This window comes from Anolis carolinensis, chromosome 2, assembly GCF_035594765.1.
Source record: "Anolis carolinensis isolate JA03-04 chromosome 2, rAnoCar3.1.pri, whole genome shotgun sequence".
NCBI lineage: Eukaryota > Metazoa > Chordata > Lepidosauria > Squamata > Dactyloidae > Anolis > Anolis carolinensis.
Genome location: NC_085842.1, coordinates 206,726,045 through 206,745,667, shown reverse-complemented (window position 1 = coordinate 206,745,667; position 19,623 = coordinate 206,726,045). Strand labels below are relative to the sequence as shown.

Genomic DNA, 19,623 nt, shown 5'->3' with positions numbered 1-19,623 from the left:
TCTAAAACAGAACTCCCAACTCGAAGCCCCCCAGACAGGTAACTTTTCACATGAAAATCCAATGTTGATCTCATTGACTTTTTGTGAAGCCTTTGCTCTGCCTTTCTTCTCCTTTGCTTCCGTTTCCTCTGTTTAGGTTTCCCAATAGTGGAGATGCTCCATTTATATTAGTTTTTGCGTGTAGCTTTAAAAAACCCCTATAGGCCAGCCTTAGTTGGTTTAGTCCTTTTGCCTGCACAGAGCTTTCTTGCTGGGCCCTCCTTTCTTTCTGCAAAAGAGCTACAGAGTTTAGAGGCCTGGATATTGTCTGGAAATTCTAGGCCTTAGCAATCCAAAACAGGCATCCTTAGCACTAATAAACTCTTCATATACCATCAGTCCCAGTGACAACAGAAGCTTGTGGTCAGCCCAAGTTTCACAAAGTAGAAGATCAAGTCCATCGCTTTACATCAGAGGCAAAAGACTTTCAAGGATTCCAGAGAGATGACTGTGAGCAGCAAAATCTCCTTTTCTAATGTATTGTTTTAAGCTATTTTACAGTAGTCCCAGGTGGAGTCAGTCATTTGTTCTCCCTGTTTTCAGTAAATTTGTTTTGGTTAACTTTCATCTTGCCTAAAGTGCCTCTATATGATAAGGGTCTTGATCTTAATAGAAGGTATACAGATAACCCCTGAGTAAAGCCAGACACCATCGTTTTCCCAAAGGCTCGGGTGTGCCATCACAATTTCAGTTCCTTAAAAATACTCCCTCTTGCCCATGACATCACTGTTTCTCACACCTGTGTTCCCTTTGTTTATCTTTCAGTATCTGGGAACACCGAATTTGTCTCTGTTTCGCACTATCCCACCGGATCTGTAAACACTGGGTTATCTATACTCACTGGGTTATCTATAAGCCTCTTGTCTCCTCCACATTCCTTTCAGAGTCAATCTCTGGCCGATCCTCATAAGAATCATTGTCTGTTTCTCCAACAAAAGCTCTAACCAAAACATTCCACTCGTCTCGAAAAACACTTTCGCTTTCCCTCACAGAAACACCAGGCTCAAGCAGAAAATCCTTGAGCTCATCCTCAGAAGCTTCACAGGTCTCAATAGAAATAGAAAGAGGAAAGGAGAGTTAAGAAGAAAGAAAACAGTGCTGGTAGTGGCGGAGCATGAACGGTGGTAGTGGCAAGTCTAAAGTTTAGGGTGGGGTTGTGTAAAAGACCTTAGTGGGCCAAGTGCGGGCTGCAAGCTGCAGTTTGAGGGCCCCTGCTATAGATGGTTTCACAGGCTGCATGCCCAAGAGACTCACCTGTGAGCACTACATGCCAACATGTCAGCTGTAAAGATAAATGGTATAACAGTGGAGTTTTCTTTGTTCACATGCATCTTTGAGTTGCCTGTTGACTTATGGGGACCCCATGGATTTCATAGATTTTCCTAGGTAAATAATACTCAGGTGATTTGCCGCTGCCTTCCTCATTTCTCAAAAGGAGAATGATTTCTTTTTTTTATTTTTGTGCCGCACAGAAGAGCCTGGAAAGGAAATTTGGGGTTGAGGCAGGTGGAGGGGGAACCCAGGAATAGTTTGGCTTTTCTCAGTTGAGTATGCATAGTCAGTCCACTAATACAGCACATAGTAGTTTGTGTGTGTTGTCACAAGCAAAAATGCAGAAAAGCTTATTGATGACCTGTCAAGAACCATCAAACTGTTTACAGCTTCCTTTTAGCTATTGTTGTTGTGTGTGCCTTCAAATCATTTCTTGCTTCTGGCAACCCCCAAGGTGAAACCCCCAAGATACCTGTGGTGTTTTGCGTATGTGTTAGTCAATTTAAAAAACTTTGGTTGTTTTCACAGCTAAAGAGGAAACAAGGGTTACCTTGCCATAATAGCTAGTGACTTTCTTCTCCTTTAATCCTTATTCAGCATCACTCTCTTATCAGTTTTATCCAAGAATTATATGCATACCTGGCACAAATCAATGACCTTCTAGCTCATCCTTCTGCACTCAAACTTCCCCAATGTGATGCCCTCCCAATGTACTGGACTACAACTCTCACTATTCACAGGGGGGAAAAGCCATTTGGGAAAATGGAAGTTGCAATCTAAAACATTGGGAAGACACTAGATTGCAGCAGGCTATTCTGGATGTTGTTGATGTACAGTTCGGCAGCAGGCACAGTGCAACTGCTGAATCAGCCTTCATACTTCCTACCAAATATAACCTGACATTTCTATTCAATAGCACGGGTTCTTGTGAACACTTCACAATGACACACTGTTGGCATGTATTTCACCTAGAGCTGTATAAACTCTTCATTAAGCTTGTTCCACAACTTGCCCAAAATTGTGGGCTGGGCATGTTTCAGCTGCTACTTGAAACTTTTAGTGATAGGATGGGAGGTATTCAACGCAATCCTGATGCCTGTCCAATTACAAACACACCTCATCTTTGTATATATTCAATTTTTAGGAGATCTATTTACCAGAGCAGAAACTGGAAAAGAAGAAGGGGAGAAGAAAATCAAGAGATAATAAGGAAGAAGGAAAAGGTAGAATCTTTGATGATGTTGTTTGGAAGTCAAAATCAAACAAAGAAAATTTGTTTTTAAAATTTTCTAAATCTTTATTATGTATTTTAGTATACTTTTTTCTTTTCTTCTTCTTCTTTACTTTCTTTCTTCCCCCTCTTTTCTTTTTCTTTCCCCCCACTTATCTATCATTTTATATATCTCTTCAAATTTTAAACCTTAAACTGTATAGAAAAAACTCAATAAAGATTATTTTTTTAAAAAAATTAGGAGATCTAGGATGGTGATTGAAATGGCACATTTCTTGGAAACTTTGGTCTTTTCTGTACAGCAACGCTGTGGAAGCTTTGGCTGCCAAATATGTTTGGTCTACAACTCACACAATAATGTACTACTGACCCTATTGCCCAGGGCTAATGAGAATTGTATGCTAAAAATATTTGGAATTTAAAAAATCCACTTCTGCTATAGAACTACCAGGTATAAGAATTCTTCAACACTGAATGGAAGATTTAGTTTAGTGGTGGCACTAATCACTTATTCATTCATCACCACATATCTACAGAGTCTGCATCCATGGATTCAATCTATCATGGCTCAAAAATATTGGAAAATACCTCACAAAAAGCACTTTGATTTGCCAAGCACTGAACATTACACTGATGTGTAGCCATGCCTTGCTACAGCCTCCTAACATTTCAGATATCCTCAAGCTCTCTCCAACTCTCATTCGACTTGCTTGCCATTTTATAAAAAGGATACCATTTTACTACACTTTTGTATATACAGTAGAGTCTCACTTATCCAACACTCGCTTATCCAACGTTCTGGATTATCCAACGCATTTTTGTAGTCAATGTTTTCAATATATCGTGATATTTTGGTGCTAAATTCATAAATACAGTAATTACTACATAGCATTACTGTGTATTGAACTACTTTTTCTGCCAAATTTGTTGTCTAACATGATGTTTTGGTGCTTCATTTGTAAAATCATAACCTAATTTGATATTTAATAGGCTTTTCCTTAATGCCTCCTTATTATCCAACATATTCGCTTATCCAACATTCTGCCGGCCCGTTTATGTTGGATAAGTGAGACTCTACTGTAACAGAATTTAAGTATCCAATGGTTTAGGTGCCCATGGAGTGGTGCTGTGTGTTTCCTGAGGTTAAATCCCAGAAGATATTAAGGGCCCACTATAGTGCCCAAAGTTATAACTTTGGAACATTCTCTAACATTAACATTTTGAACCAGAATTCAGGGTGCTGAGCTAGATGGGACAGTGATCTGACAAACTACAAGGATGTCTCCTTGTTTTCTTAAATTCTAAGCAGTTCAGGAAGCAATAGGAGTGATGCTTTCCTTTATGCTGGGATTCCCATCATCCTCAGCTAACAGCTTACTTGGTTGGGAGTGACACAAGCTTTAGCCCAAACACATTTGGATGATGTGGAGAATAATAATAATAATAATAATGCAGTAGAGTTCCGGTTATCCGACTTCCGCTTATCTGACACTCCGTATTATCCGATGTGCCGCCAGGGACTTGGCGGCCTGTCGTATTTTCCCTGCGCCTTGCTTACTCACCTTTGGGAGCTCAGAGGCTACTACCAGCTGCACCGAGCCGGCGGACATCGGGGCGGGCTCCATACGGAAAAGGGTGCGGAGCTGCAAAGAGGCGCTGGAGGAAGCTGCTGCTGCCACTGCTCATGACTGACACTGAGTCTGCCTCCCCCTCCTCCGCCGCCACCTCCTCCTCCTTCACATCCTCCTGGGGCAGCCCAAGGAAGGGAGCCGGCGGGAGCTCAAGAGAGGGAGAGGGAGGAGGCCTTTTCTCTCCCTCTCCCTCGGGCTGCCCCAGGAGGATGTGAAGAAGGAGGCAGCGGAAGAGGGGGAGACAGACACAGCGGTAGAGACAGCCATGGAAGAGGAAACTCTTGCCTCCGGTAAGGGAGCAGACCTTTCGAGAAGCCCGGAGTGTGTTGCTAAGCAGCAACATGCCCCGCGCATCCCTAAACCAGGGCGCTTGCCAACAGATCCGGTTATTCGACAGATCCGGATATCCGACATTAGGCCTGTCCGTTTAAGTCCGATAACCGGAACTCTACTGTAACTTTATTTTTATACCCCACCTCCATCCCCCTGAAGAGACTCGGGGCAGTTTACATGAGGCTAAGCCCAAATAAAAACAGCAAACAAGATAAAACACATCAAAAGAAATACAGACACAAAGATAAAATTTTACACATTGATATAATAAAATTAAAGTAATTACCATAAAACATGAGTTAGACACCTGAATAGAGGTCATAAAAATGAACTGGATAAAGTGCACCGAGTGAGTTTTGTAAACATGAGGTAGATGGCTAAGGTGCTACAATCAATGAGAGAGTAGCTTGGGATGGGGTGAATCCTACGGCTATATCAGACTGATGGAGCAATATAAAGTGCTGCAGATATGGAAATGGTCGTAGGTACGGGATCTATCATGGGGATGGGGAATTCATTCTCCAAAAGCTTGTTGGAAGACCCATGTTTTTAAGCTCTTCCTGAATGCTAGCAGGGTGGTGGCTTGCCTAATCTCCCTGGGGAGTGGGTTCCAGAGCTGGGGAGCCACCACAGAGAAGGCCCTCTCTCTTGTCCCCACCAACCGCACTTGTGACGGAGGTGGAAGCAAGAGAAGGGCCTACCCCAATGAACAAAGAGATTGTGCAAGTTCGCAGGGGAAAATGCGGTCACGAAGGTTGGTGGGGACCGAACCGTTCAGGGCTTTGTAGGTGATCACCTGAACCTTGAATTGGGCCTGGAAGATGAACAGAAGCCAATGGAGCTTCTTATACAGGGGGGTTGACCACTCCCTGTAATTTGCTCCAGTTAGTAGGTTAGAATGGGTGTGAAGAAGGATCTGATGATAAAAGGTAAAGGTTTCTCCTTGGCGTTAAGTCTAGTTGAGCCTGACTCTGCGGGGTGGTGTTCATCTTCCTTTCTGTCAAAGAGCCGGTGTTGTCCGTAGACGCCTCCAAGGTCATGTGGCTGACATGACTGCATGGAGCGCTGTTACCTTCCCACTGCAGTGGTACTTATTAATCTACTCACATTTGAATGTTTTTGAACTGCTAGGTTGACAATAGCTGGGGCTAACAGCAGGAGCTCACCCCGTTCCTTGGATTTGAAACCGCCACTCTTTCGGTCAGCAAGTTTAGCAGCTAAATGATTTAACCCACTGCCACCCAGGGATCTGATGATACTTTCCAGTACATCAGAAAAAAAGAACAGGTCAATGAGAATGCAGGGAATGGAGCAGAGTCTACGATAACGCTCTAGATCATGCATGGGCAAACTTCAGCCCTCCAGGTGTTAGGAATTGTAGGAGTCGAATTCCAAAACACATGGAGGGCCGAAGTTTGCCCATGCCTGCTCTAGATTTTCTGGGGATCAAAACCCTTGAAACTAAATTGTGAGTCACAAACCCTTTGGGCATTCCCTGCCTGCCCCAATGATCCACGAAGCACTACTCACATAAACTGAGCTGCAGCCCTGTTTTCTCCATATGTGATTCGATATTTGATTCTTAAAAAGATAGAGAATGAAGTATCTACAAAGGAATTTCATGTGTATCATTGCAAGATCTAACCTTCAGCAATCATCTCACATGTGCTAAAGACTTATGATACAGTATTCTAAAATGTAGTATTGCAATCGCATCATATTGCATACTCTCTCCCCTCAAGCAATAAAAAGCCCGCATATTGGAAAGACATTAAATTATATAGCAGTGTAGGAGGACAAGACACACTCTCTCAGCTGCAGAGGAATAATAATAATAATAATAATAATAATAATAATAATAATAATAATAATAATAATTATTATTATTATTATACCCCGCCCCATCTCCCTGGAGGGACTCGGAGCGGCTTAAATGGGGCCATGCCCGACAACAATACAACAGCAGAATAAAACAATAAAACAAATATCGACAATAAAACAAATGTTGCATCAATAAAACATCAACATCAGTAAACAGTCATAAAAGTCGGCATACAGCATAAAATGATTAAAAACGGGAAGGCTAAAAACATGGATCTGGGCCAGAGTGCAGAAAACTTCAACATGGGAAACTTCAATAAAGTTCATTTCTGAATGAACTTTGCCAAGAAAACCCTTTGACAGGTCTGCCTTAAGGTTGCTCAAAGTCAGACACCGCTTGAAGGCACATAACAACATTACTACTAGCGTGAGCTATATTCCCATGTTTTTCTTCCCCACTAGCCTCCTGTTCACTTGTGAAGTACAAATTAGGCTATAATTAAAGACAACTATTGGCCTGAAGCCAGATAGCGTTCTCTCTGGGTGAAATCCAACATTGCAAAAAAAAAAAAAAATCCATGCATACAACAGGACTTTCTCCATTTTCCATCCTACTGTCAGCTGCTCTCAAGTCTAAATGGACACAAAACACACGGAATGAACTCTGAAGGCAGCAGAATGGCTAAAGGGGAAGTTACTGTCTCCCATCCTCATAATGGAAACTATCTTACCAAATGAGAGCAGAGCAGTTAATTGGGTATGAGCCTTTGATTGAACTGACACTTGAATGTATTTCTGGCTCTTCTGTTGAGAGATTAACCCCTGGACTTAGCACCTGAGGGCACCAAGATTCTTAATTCAATAAATTAAAAAAGTCTTAAACATGACTCTGCACTAACCTGATTGTTCCTCTTTTTCTTCAGAGAATGAGTAAAAGGTCAAGAAGAAGATAACAGCTGCAAACGTAAGGGACACTGAAATGAAAAGACTGGACCCTACCACAGAGAGGTCCAGCGGAGCCCACATAACCAGAAAACATGTGCCTTCCTGGGCGATATTTATAGATGTTACGCTGGGCCTCAAACAGCTGCCTCCACTGTACCTCTCTCTTATTGGTGGATATAAAAGTCATGACCTTCCACTGAAATGTCCAAAGAATCTTGGCCTGGAATGGCAAGTTATGCTGAAGATGCCCATTTATTATTACTTCTCTTATTATATTGAGACGAATTCCTTTTGCACCATTGGTGTAAGATATTACATGACTCTGGTAGGAAGTGAAATCACAGAAACGTAACTCTCCCTTATAAACAGAAACAAGTGGTCTGTGGAAATAAAATCAATGTGGTATAGATCTAATCTTGGCAGCTTAAAGAGCCATGTCTTCGCAGAATTAGTGATCAGGAATGCTAATTAATTAAGGCTGGATTTATACTGTCCTATATACCAGGATCTGATCCCATATTATCTTATTTGAACTGGATTATATGAGTCTACACTGCCAGACAATCTGGGATAATCAGATAATCTGGTATCAGATCCTGGGATATAGAGCACTGTAGATTTATTTATTTACAGCATTTACAATGCAATAAAATAGAACATAGCACATTTAAAGCAATTGGACATTACTCAATAAAAACAGTATACAAAGCTTAAAACATGTAAAGTGCTTAAATCCATCATGATTAGATCCAGCCATAGGATAGACTGAATACAACTGGAAACACCTTAATGTCTGGTTCCTTTCTGGGTGACACATAAAGCTAATGGAAAGATTATCTGGAAGAGCAAGCATTACTAAGCATAACCAAGAACACACTCAATCCTATACAAAATGATACAGGTTTTGAGTCACATATAAGAAAATGCAGTTTTCTGGTTTCCCCATTTTCATATGTTGATTTTTTATGAGGATATCCTGTTGTTACTGTGTCGATTGGACACTTTTTGCTAGTCAGGAAAAAGGTCTAATTTCTCCCACAAAGTGATGCTGCTACCCTCATTCATGCCAATCTGGACTCAGAAACTGGACTATATTGACAGTGTAGATGGGGCCTCCGGAGGGAACCAGTTAGGCTAGCCTTCTTGAGTACTTACCCTTAATTAGGGTTTCTGGGGCCCCATCTACACTGCCATGTAATCTAGTTTCTGAATCAAGATTATCTGCCTTGAACTGAGTTATATGGCAGTATAGATCCATCCCGAGTGCAGAAATTTGTATGCATGATGGAAGCAACATCACTTTGCATCAGAAATCAGACCTTAATTAATTAGAAATTAATCCAGAAGCACAATCTTGGGGCAGACAGTATTTCCGTATAACTAAACCACAAATTAGTACAGGTTGAGTACTCCTTCAACAGAATTTTGCTAAAACAGACCAAAAAGGGTGGCTGAGGCTCCTTCTACACTGCCATATAATACAGCTCAAAGCAGATAATCTGGATTTCATATGGCAGTGTAGAGGGGCCTGAAAAAGTGGCACCTTTGCTTTCTGACGGTTCAATACCTACAGACGCCAGGTGGTTGTGAGCTTTTCAGGCTGTATAGCCATGTTCCAGTAGCATTTTCTCTTGACGTGTTGCCTGCATTAGAGGTTTGTTCAGAGGTCTGTTGGAATGAGTCAAGTGGGGTTTGTCTATCTGTGGAATGTTCAGTATGGGAGAAAGAACTCTTGTCTGTTTAAGGCAAGTGTGAATGTTGCAATTGGCCACCTTGATTAGCATTTAATAGCCTTTCAGCTTCAAGGTCTAGGTGCTTACTGCCTGGAGGGATCCTTTGTTGGGAGGTGTTAGCTGGTCCTGATTAATCCATGTCTGGAATTCCTCTGTTTTCTGAGTGGTGTTCCTTATTTGCTGTCTTGATTCTGGTGTTTTTTAATACTGGTAACCAGATGTTGCTCATTTTCATAGTTTCCTCCTTTCTGTTGAAATTGTCCACATGCTTGTGGATTTCAATGGCTTCTCTGCATAGTCTGACATGGTGGTTACTGGAGTGGACCAGCATTTCTGTGTTCTCAAATAATATTCTGTGTCCAGGTTGGTTCATCAAGTACTCTGCTATGGCTGACTTCTCTGGTTGGATTAGTCCGAAGTGCCTTTCATGTTCTTTGATTCATGTCTGCACGTTGCATTGGGGCGCTGTATAGGGTGGTCCCTATGTAGACTTGTCCACAGCTGCATGGTATATGGTAGACTCCTGCAGAGTGAGAGGAACCCTCTTGTCCTTTGCTGAATGTAGCATTTGTTGAATTTTCTTGGTGGGTTAGTATATTGTTTGGAGGTTGTGTTTCTCCATCCGTTTCCTATGCCAGTGGTTCTCAACCTGTGGGTCCTTAGTGTTTTGGCCTATAACTCCCAGAAATCCCAGCCAGGTTACCAACTGTTAGGATTTCTGGGAGTTGAAGGCCAAAACATCTGGGGATCCACAAGTTGAGAAGCACTGCCCTATGCAATTAGTGGTTCTTTTGATGTATGGTAAGAACCCTTTTTCTCTAGGTCAGGGGTCCTCAAACTTTTTAAGTGGAGGGCCGATTCACAGCCCCTCAGACTACTGGGGGGCCAGACTATGATGAAATAGTCCAAAATTAGGATTGTTGTTGTTGTGTGCCTTCAAGTCATTTCAGACTTAGGTCAACCCTAAGTCTAAAGTTTAGGACAGAGTGACCTTGGAGGGCTGCATCTGGCCCATGGGCCTTAGTTTGGGGACCCCTGATCTAGATGATCTCATAAGACCATTGGTAAGCAAAGAGACCACCAAAGACCATCGGTAAGGAAAGGGACCTTCAAACGCCATCTAGATGATCTCATAAAGCCATCAGAAGACCATAGATAAGGAAAGGGACCCTCAAAGACCATCGGTAAGGAAAGGGACCCTCAAAGACCATCTAGACAATCTCATAAAACTATAGATAAGGAAAGGGACCCTCAAAAGCCATCCAGATGGTCTCATAAGACCATAGGTAAGGAAAATGACCTCCAAAAGCCATCTAGATGGTCTCATAAGGCCGTAGCTAAGCAAAGAGACCTTCAAAGACCATCTAGACGATCTCATAAGGCCATAAGTAAGCAAAGAGACCTCCAAAGACCAGGTAGACTTAAGTCAACCCTAAGTCTGAAGTTTTAGGACAGGGGCCAGGTAAATGACCTTGGAGGGCCGTATCCGGCCCCCGGGCCTTAGTTTGGGGACCCCTGCTCTAGGTGGATCTTTGTCTTTGCTCTCACGGCTTGTTCTTGTGAAGTTATCACACCAGGGCTTTAAATGGGGCAGCCCCACATTTCTGCCAACTGCAGAATTCTGGGAAATATAGTTTAAGGCAGGGCATTTTGAACTCTCAACCAGAGGTCCCTGCCTTCCCAAACTACATTTCCCAGAATTCTGTAGATGGTAGAAATGTGAGGCTGCCTGCTTTAAAATCCTGATGTTGCAACATATTTGGTCTTGCGGCTCTTCTGATGTCTGTAGTGGAGTTCCCCCCTCAGAAGGATGTCCTCCCTGCAACCACCGCCAGGCTTTGCAGCTGCAAGGCTATTTAATACTAATCAAGCTGTTTAATTGCAACATTCACATGCTTCAAATAGACAAAAGGTTCTTTCTCCCACCCTGGACATCCCACTTGCCTCATTTCCAACAGATCTCAGACCAAACCTCTGAGGATGCCTGCCACAGATGCAGGCGAAACGTCAGGAGAGAATGCTACTGGAAGACGGCCCATACAACCCGGAAAGTTCCCAGCAACCCAGTGATTCCGGCCATGAAAGCCTTGGACAGCACATTATGCACCGACTCCGTTCCATGCACATAATCATTCAAAAGATCGTGTATAAAATTACCTTCAGGGTATGTGTATAAGATGCATATGAAACATAAATGAATGTCGTGTTTAGACTTGGGTCCGATCTCCAAGCTATCTCATGAGGCAGGCGCAAATAAATATGCCGCAATCCACGCCGCTCCTGGGCCCAAGCATTTCGGATCAGGGACGCTCACTCCCTCAATCTCTAGCACAGTCAGAAGCACGTGGCCGGCAGGGCAAAACAAAGAACGCACGCGACTGCCCTTCCACGAGTACGCATGCGCTGCCTAAGTTCTCCGAGCTCTGGCTAATATATTCCCACCACTGCCATCTCTTTTTGTTTTGGCGTTCTGTTGACCCCCCCCCCCTTTCTTAGGAAACCGGAAATGACGGAATAGGAAAGGGGCGGGATAAAAATCAGCGAGAGCGCCGGGAAGTTACTTCCGGTTCCCCTGACATTCCCGCCTCTTCGAATCCGGTGAGGGGAAAAGAAAGAAAGAAAGGAGAGGAGTAAGAGAGGACGGAGGAATTCAAGCCCCTAAGCCGCCGCAGGAGGAGTTTGGCGGCAGAGAGAGAGAGAGAGCGTGAGCGTGTCGCGAGAACCAAGCCTTTGAGGTAGTTCCTTTCCTTTTTGGTTCGCGGCCTACTCTTCCGGTAGGTTTTGGGAATGGGTCGTCATGGAAACAGCTCCTCCCACCCTTTACCTTATATGCCCCTCCACTAAGCTACACCTGCCTCTTTTCTCCTCTTTCCGCCTTTGCGAGGGCAACATGGTGACAGACCGGCTGAATGACCATGAGCGAGAAAAAGTTCCCCTGAGGAGTGAACTCTGATAGGGTTTGGGTCTTCGGCGTATATGGCTTTTTCAGTGTTGTCTCCATGGAAGGAGTCGAACTTCAGAAGAAAGAGTGCCTCACGAGGAAAGTCTGACTGACAAGAAAAGCGTGGAACTAACACAGTTCGAAACTAGAAGCTAACTCAGTGCATACTTTAGGCATATTGTAAGAACACAGAAAGCCTTTCTCGTTGGGAAAGCAAGTTTGTGTGGCACCTTTGAGGCCCCTTCCATAGAGCTGAATAAAATCCCACATCTGCTTTGAACTGGAGTATATGGCAGCGTGGACTCAGATAACCCAGTTCAATGCAGAAGTTGTCAGATTTTTTGCCATGATATTCTGGGATATAGGGGTTGTATGGCAGGGCCCTGAGAATTTGTTGAGGAAAAGAAGTTGTCACTTTTCTTCAGGCATTCAGTGGTTGAGAACCACTGGTCTAACTAAAGCAGGCATGAGCAAACTCCCGCACTCCAGGTAGGAATTTTGGGAGTTGAAGTCCAAAAACAGCTGGAGGGCCGAAGTTTGCTCATGCCTGCTTTAGTTAGACCAGTGGTTCTCAACCTGTGGGTCCCCAGGTGTTTTGGCCTTCAACTCACAGAAATCCTAACAGCAGGTAAACTGGTATGGCCATGGTTCAGAATCATTCTCTTCTGACGTTTTGCCCCACTCTCAGGGCCCTTCCACACAGTCCTGTATCCCAGAATAACAAGGCAGAAAACCCCACATTATCTGAGTGGGGACTCAGATAACCCAGTTTAAAGCAGATATTGTGAGATTTTCTGCCTTGATATTCTAAGATATAGGGCTGTGTGGAAGAGGCCTCAAAGGTTGTAAGGTATATTGGAAAGCAGGCAAGTGGGGTTTATATATCTGTGGAATGTTCAGGGTGGGAGAAAGAACTCATATCTGAGGCAAATGTGAATGTTTCAGTTGGCCAGCTTGAATGGCCCAGCAGCTTCAAATCCTGGCTGTTTCCTGCCTGGGGGAAATCCTTTGTTGAGAGGTGTTAACTGACCCTGATTCTTTCTTGTCTGGAATTCCTTGTTTTCTGGGTGTTGTTCTTTATTTACTGATTTTAGAGGGGTTTTTTAAAAAATTCTGGAAGCCAGATTTTGTACAATTTCATGGTTTCCTCCTTTCTGTTGAAATTGTTTCCATGCTGGTGGATTTCAGTGGTGTATCTGTATAGTCTGGCATGGTGATTGTTGGAGTGGTCCAGCATTTCTGTGTTCTCAAATAATATGCTGTGTCCGGGTTGGTTCATCAAGTGCTCTGCTATATCTGACTTCTCTGGTTGAGCTAGTTTGCAGTGTCTTTCATGTTCCTTGATTGGTAAACTGGCTGGGATTTCTGAGAGTTGTAGTCTAAAACACCTGGGGACCCACAGTTTGAGAACCACTGAGCTAGACACAAGTATTCTGTGTAGAATGAATGCGCCGTGACACCACTTGAACGTCCATTGTTCAAAGCCATGGAATCATGGGAGTTGTTGCGTGGCGGGGCACCAGCAGCTTTTTTGGCAGAGAAGGCTCAAGATATCATGGCAGTAAAAATAGTGTCAAACTGTAGAATAATAGAGTTGGACTAGACCACATGGGCCATCTAGATAAATAGATAGGTAGCTCCCCGGTTCTGGAATGCTCCTCCCAAGGAAATTAGATTGGCTCCGTCCTTGTTGACTTTTAGAAAGTTTGCTCTGTAAGCAGGCTTTTGGAGACGATGTAAAATGTTTCATCTTGGGCCGGGCTGTGGCGCAGCTGTTGAGCAGCTGCCTTAAATCACTCTGACCATGAGGTCATGAGTTCGAGGCCAGCCCGTGGCGGGGTGAGCACCCGTCAATTAAAAATAAAAAATAGCCCCTGCTCGTTGCTGACCTAGCAACCCGAAAGATAGTTGCATCTATCAAGTAGGAGATAAGGTACCACTTATAAAGTGGGGAGGCAAGATTAACTAATTTACGACCTGGAATGAGGAAGTGCCGTCAGTGTGGATGATGAAGCAGCTGCTCCCCCCTGTGGCCAGAATCGAACATCCCCTCAGAAGAACGTTAACTTGCCTCTGCGTGTGTCTCTCAGTCTCTGTTTGATGTGTTTATGGGCATTGAATGTTTGCCCTATGTGTGTTATAATGTGATCCGCCCTGAGTCCCCTTCGGGGTGAGAAGGGCGGAATATAAATACTGTAAATAAATAAATAAATAAAATCTTCTTTGTTCTCTTAACTACACTTTTATAAGGACCATTAAAATTATATTTTTAATCACCTAACCATGTCAGCATGTTTTGCATTCTACTTTTTCTCCTCTTTCATATTTATATCCTGCTCTGTTATCTTCAGTCTATATATACAATTCCCACCAAATATTGACTTCAAAGGTCTTGTCTGTTCTCTCTAGGGGTGTCTTTCCAGGGGCAGAGGTTAAAGGGGCTAAGTTTGCCATCCATTTAATATAAAGTAAGTGCGTGATCCCACTATATTTCCATTCTTTAACACCAAAAGGGTGTTTCTTGATATATTTTGTTTTATGTTCATACTAAAGCCTAGTTATTTGGAAGACATGGCTGTAAAACTGTTCTAATGGCACTTTGTTCTTTTACTTTTTTAAGTCATTGATCAGTGCTGGTCAACAACAACATCTCTGTTTTGTTTATTATATCTTTTCTTATACTATTCTAGCAGACTGGGGTTTCATTGCTATTTGCTCTGATGCTAATGGGCTGTGTCACTTCCTCCTGGCATCTCTTCAACTTTCTAACTGGAATTTCCACTTTATAGTTCCCTCTCTTGCCTGTTTCACTGGTTGCTTTCACACACCGTGATTATACCCATCCCTCTCAATAACACCCGCTGCTCCCATTTAGTCTACTATAACAGACAAAACATGGCTTGTGTCTGTCTATCATCTGCCTTGTCATTATGTGCATACTTAGGTTTCCCCCACACACTTCCAGCGCATGGTGAACATGGATATATAGAGACTGCGGTATTTAGAATGAAATTAGCATAGGCTTGAAAACTATTCTAATATTTCTTTGTGAAAATGCCCAAAATCTGTTATTTTACTAATATTACGCCATTATCTGTATCTGTCTGTTTATCTATCTATGGCTGGATCTACACTGCCATATAATGCAATTTCAGAATGTGGATTAACTGCACTGAATTGGATTATATGGCAGTGTAGACAGATAAAATCCAGTCCAATGTAGTTGATCCACATTTTGTTTATATGGCAGTGTAGATCCAGCTTTTATAAAAGTCAAAAATCTGTCTTTACCACAAAGGCTGTTGCTATATGAAGTGGCTCTCTGTGATGGCACTGGGTGGGTGGGGTGAAATGTGTATGAGGGGAAGGAGGAAGAAGACACAAAGAGTTGTGTTGCCATGAAAACATTGGGAGGTAAGCCCTCTCAGAGCTGGAGAAGGGAGAAAGGGGAAGAAAGAGAGAGGTGAGAGGGGGAAAGGGAAAGAAAACGAAAAGCAGGGGAGAAGAAAAGAAAGAAAAAGGAGGGAAGAGAAAGGAAAGGGGAATAGGTGTGAGGGGAAGGAAGGAAAGAAAGAGAATATGGGAGATACTTGGGGAATGCTAGGTACTGTATATTCTAGTAATAATAAAAATAGGAAAATTAGGTTGGAAGATGAACGTAATATGCCCAACTGATCTTCACTAATTTTTTTAATCTTTTTTTTTTCCCGTGTCAGGAGCAACCAAAGTTGCTTCTGGAGCCGCCGGTGGCCTAGGGGATAAAAGCCTCATGACTTGAAGGTTGGGTTGCTGACCTGAAAGCTGCCAGGTTCGAATCCCACCCGGGGAGAGTGTGGATGAGCTCCCTCTATCAGCTCCAGCTCCATGTGGGGACATGAGAGAAGCCTCCCATAAGGATGGTAAAACATCAAAACATCCGGGCGTCCCCTGGTCAACGTCCTTGCAGACGGCCAATTCTCTCACTCCAGAAGCATTTTTTTTATCCTGACAAACAACTTGTGTCTCTCAAAGCAAAAAACAATCTATTTTTTTTGCAAGATCTTATTAATGCAGAACAATTAGATTGAGTGATTACATCCTGAAAAACTAGTTCTAAGGTTTAGCTCTTAGTTACATCAGAGATCATGGAGGAGAAGAGTGCAGAATGTGTATTCATCTAATTTTGTAAAGATGATGTGAGAATAATCAGATTGTATTTCAGAGGCATTGCCCCTCACAAAACTGTATGTATCCTTGGTCACTTGGTTAGACTTTTATAAAGTCAGAAGGCTTGTGGTATAGGCCAATATAATGTTTTTGTTTTTGTTTTAGTTTGCAAAGTGGTAGTAACAGACCACTTGTTTATTTTAGCTTGTGGTGGAAGAAAGCTCTGTTCTGTATCACATTCCTTCGGGAATACTTGCATGTTGTTGCTACACATAATCTTATTATTCAGTACATCAGTATTAATGGAGGATGAAGGGTAAGAGACAAGGAGAAAAAGTCCTATATCTGTTTGAAGGTAGTTTTAGAAAGCCTGCCATAAAACAATGTACGGTAGGTGTGTAGCATTCTGTTTGTGGAAGCTTCTGGGGAAGATTTTCTTTTTTGGAGGGAAACAGGCTGCTGCCTCTTAGGGAGAAGATTATTCAGAGCATCACTGTGGCCTCCATAAAGGAGAAACTTCAGGATGGCGTTCTATTATCACAGGCTATTGAAATGAAAATATGTTTTTCATTTTTTATCTGATTTTACTGTATTTTGGGGAGCGGAATTTAAAAAAAAACAGTGAAAGTGTGATATCATTCTTTCACAACTTTCATCAACAATTTCAGGTGTATTATCACTTTCCTCACTGTCCTTTAGTATTGTTAGAATCAAGAATATAAAACTTTGTAATAGATGAAGCGTACATTTTTTACATCATATAGTTTGCATTCCTTTTACATACCTAATCACTGATACAGTCTTCTACCATTCTATATCTTCCATGATCTAAATCTACAGTACAATGTGGCGTATACTAGGTGGGGTTATTCATTTTCTATTATAGATGTATCCTTGTTAGAATTAGTGACTGAAACACTGCATTTGATTTTGAATTTATGAAGGGCACTATGTTCTTTCTCTTACATTGCAAAAGTAATTCACCTCTCATTTTTCATACAGTGCTTTCATTACAATTCTAAAATATATTGAAATAGTGCAAATCAGCTGTGATTTGTATGATTTCCTTTAATATCTGCTGGTTTACACTTATCCTGGCAGGCATTGTGAGTAGGTGAATTACTTTTTTTACCATCACACACATCCTTGTTTCTTTGAATTTCCTCTACTAGTTTCATAGAATTACTTATGCCAGTTCCAAGTTGGCATGGAAGGAAGAAACAATCCTCAAGTTTCCTTGGCAAATGAGCAGGCTTTATAACAGAGCATAATTGGACCCTTACAATGTGAGATAGCCCTCTCTCAGATGGAGGGCTATCTCTACCCCACCCTAGTACTTCTTATGCCACTACCAAAGGCTTGCTTCTCTCATTATCAGTTTTTCTAGAAGTAGAAAAGTCTTTAGATAACTATATGTTTATTTCAATCTTTTACTGAGAAAATAATGATTTTCTACTAAGCACAAAGGCTCACCTGAATTCTTCTTTTTTAAATGTAATACAGAATTGTTCTCCATTATACCTTTTTCTTTCTTATCAGGTACTTGAAGTTTTCTTCCTCTGAATCAGTTATGTGAATGGTGTAGAAATGGGTGAGTGTGAATTATATCTAACCACTTTATTTACAGGGTTTTTTATTTTTATAAAAGCTTAAAGGCATTTTTAATAGAGTATTGTAACTTCATGTACACGTTGACATGGTCAACCTATCTAATAGCAGAGTCCCAAACGCCCTTGTGAGTATCTAAGTTTAGAGTTTAGTGCCTTCTGTTCCAGAGTTTGGAATTGACTTTTATCCTGCAGTCAGTGACTTCAACAGCCATGAGGAGCTATTCCTGAAGTAATCAGAAAGAAAAAGAATATCACATTGCTCTGGGATAAGTAAAGAGGAGTTAAAAGCAAACTTGCTTTACATCCAAGATCTGCTTTCTATAGGAAATGAGCAGATGGAAACTTTTGGCATGTAGGAGATGGCCATTTGCTTCTCCATTGCTTGACAGATGCATGGGTGGATTTTATCTTTAGTGACACAATTTTTGCTTGGGCTGCTATGTCTACTAAGTCAATCATTAGAATTGGTATTAGTGAGCAGTGTGCCTTGCTTTTATGCTCACTGCTCTTTTGCAGTTTATTTTAGTTGAAGAGAAATATATTCAATTGAAGCTTTTTTTGATAATGCAGAGTGTACTTTTTTAAACCAAATGTCACTGAAACCACGCTGGTACCCTTTTACAAGCTGTAATTTGTATGATTGCATGTAGTATTTCTAAAATTAAATGTTTCACAAAATTCTCACTCTCCCCAAAAAAATTGTAGATGTGTGTGAGAATTGGACATTGCCTTTTAAAAATGTTTCTAATGGTTTTTCTTCGGCTTTCCAATCAAATGCTATTTTAGTATTTCCTATTTTTACTCTTCAGTCAACAAAAGAAAAGTCTACAATTCTTAAGAAGACTTTTACCATGAATATTTCTCTTAGATTCTTGCTGAGAATCTAACTGTTAGCAGCTTTCATATTTACAGATGAAACTGCTGATAGTATGAAGATGGATGCTGGAGACTCTGTGTTATCTAATCACACATCTGTGTTCAAGACTCTTCCTCTACAGCAGGATGCTCTCTCGGGAGATCAGCTTCCTGTGTCTGACAACAAGGTTAGAAAACTAGCTATATTTTGCATTCTTATGTGTATGGTAATTTTGTGATATAGCTTTCTTCCAAATTGTCTAACATTCCAATATGACTGTAATTGTTTATTTATGCTCTTTGCATTACAACTTTTACTTGATTTGCTTGACTTACACAGTATAAATTCATTGGAACTGGAAGCATATGTTGCTTTTCCAGCTGTTGAAAAGTTTGTCTCCTTCAAGATAAAATTATATTTGGGGTTCCTGAGGTTATGTGATAGCAGAACATTGATGTAAAAATAACAGAATACTACCGGTAATTGTCTGCAAATTATAAGGCCTATGTTCCTGCATACCATTTTGATGTTTAGTATAGTAATGCTTTCTGTGACAAGCAGTATGGGCAACTTACAAATCATTTTTTCACTTCCTAAGTCCTCCTGACAACTTTTCTCTACTTGGGATTCTGTCCCTACCTCTTAGAGGGCCTGTTTTATTCAGTTGTAAAGGATATCTTAAAGTAATATTACTTTTCATGTGTAAAGTGTTGCTTATCATCTAAATGTGTCACTTCCTTGCATTTTGCAATCAGTTTTGAGCACGATTTCATGCTGCAAAATGCAGCTCTTTCTTCCTGTGTACTGCTGTAGCTCATTATCTGTATAGAAAAGTATGTTTATTTTCCTTCTGAATGTGATCTTTCTCTTTTTTAATATCATTTGGTTTTTATTTCCATCTTATTCAGTTTTTAGCAAACAAGTTTGATGGTTTGGAGAGACCTTTCACTTGTCCTACTGTAAATTCCTCCTGTAACTTCAGTTATTTGCCAGGTAAGACAGGCTGTTTTAACTGCAGTAGATGTACTAATTGAAATTCATCAGATTGTAAAATACAGATCACAG

The 19,623-nt window shown here is 41.5% G+C and overlaps 2 protein-coding genes across 11 annotated transcripts in view; one reads left to right on the top strand and one right to left on the bottom strand.

The window, feature by feature from the left end:
* The window catches only part of pfkm (phosphofructokinase, muscle), a 61,315-nt gene extending 49,831 nt beyond the window's left edge, over positions 1-11,484 (bottom strand). The window contains exon 1 of one of the 2 annotated variants that reach the window (XM_003227828.4): positions 11,163-11,484. Coding sequence is in view for 1 of the 2 variants with exons in the window: in XM_008121206.3 (XP_008119413.1) it covers positions 7,227-7,353 (127 nt within the window). In the remaining variant the exon portion in view is untranslated. Of the gene's footprint in view, positions 1-7,226; positions 7,374-11,162 lie in introns of those variants that run through there. The other variant, XM_008121206.3, reaches the window with a different exon arrangement.
* Positions 11,485-11,540: 56 nt separating this feature from the next.
* The window catches only part of senp1 (SUMO specific peptidase 1), a 43,499-nt gene continuing 35,416 nt past the window's right edge, over positions 11,541-19,623 (top strand). For 2 of the 9 annotated variants that reach the window (XR_001730939.2, XM_008121200.3), the window contains exons 1-5: positions 11,541-11,740; positions 14,356-14,414; positions 17,632-17,683; positions 18,600-18,745; positions 19,467-19,551. Coding sequence is in view for 8 of the 9 variants with exons in the window: in XM_008121200.3 (XP_008119407.1) it covers positions 17,680-17,683; positions 18,600-18,745; positions 19,467-19,551 (235 nt within the window). In the remaining variant the exon portion in view is untranslated. Of the gene's footprint in view, positions 11,780-14,355; positions 14,415-17,631; positions 17,684-18,599; positions 18,746-19,466; positions 19,552-19,623 lie in introns of all 9 variants that reach the window. The other 7 variants (XM_008121201.3, XM_008121204.3, XM_062971589.1 and 4 more) reach the window with 7 other exon arrangements.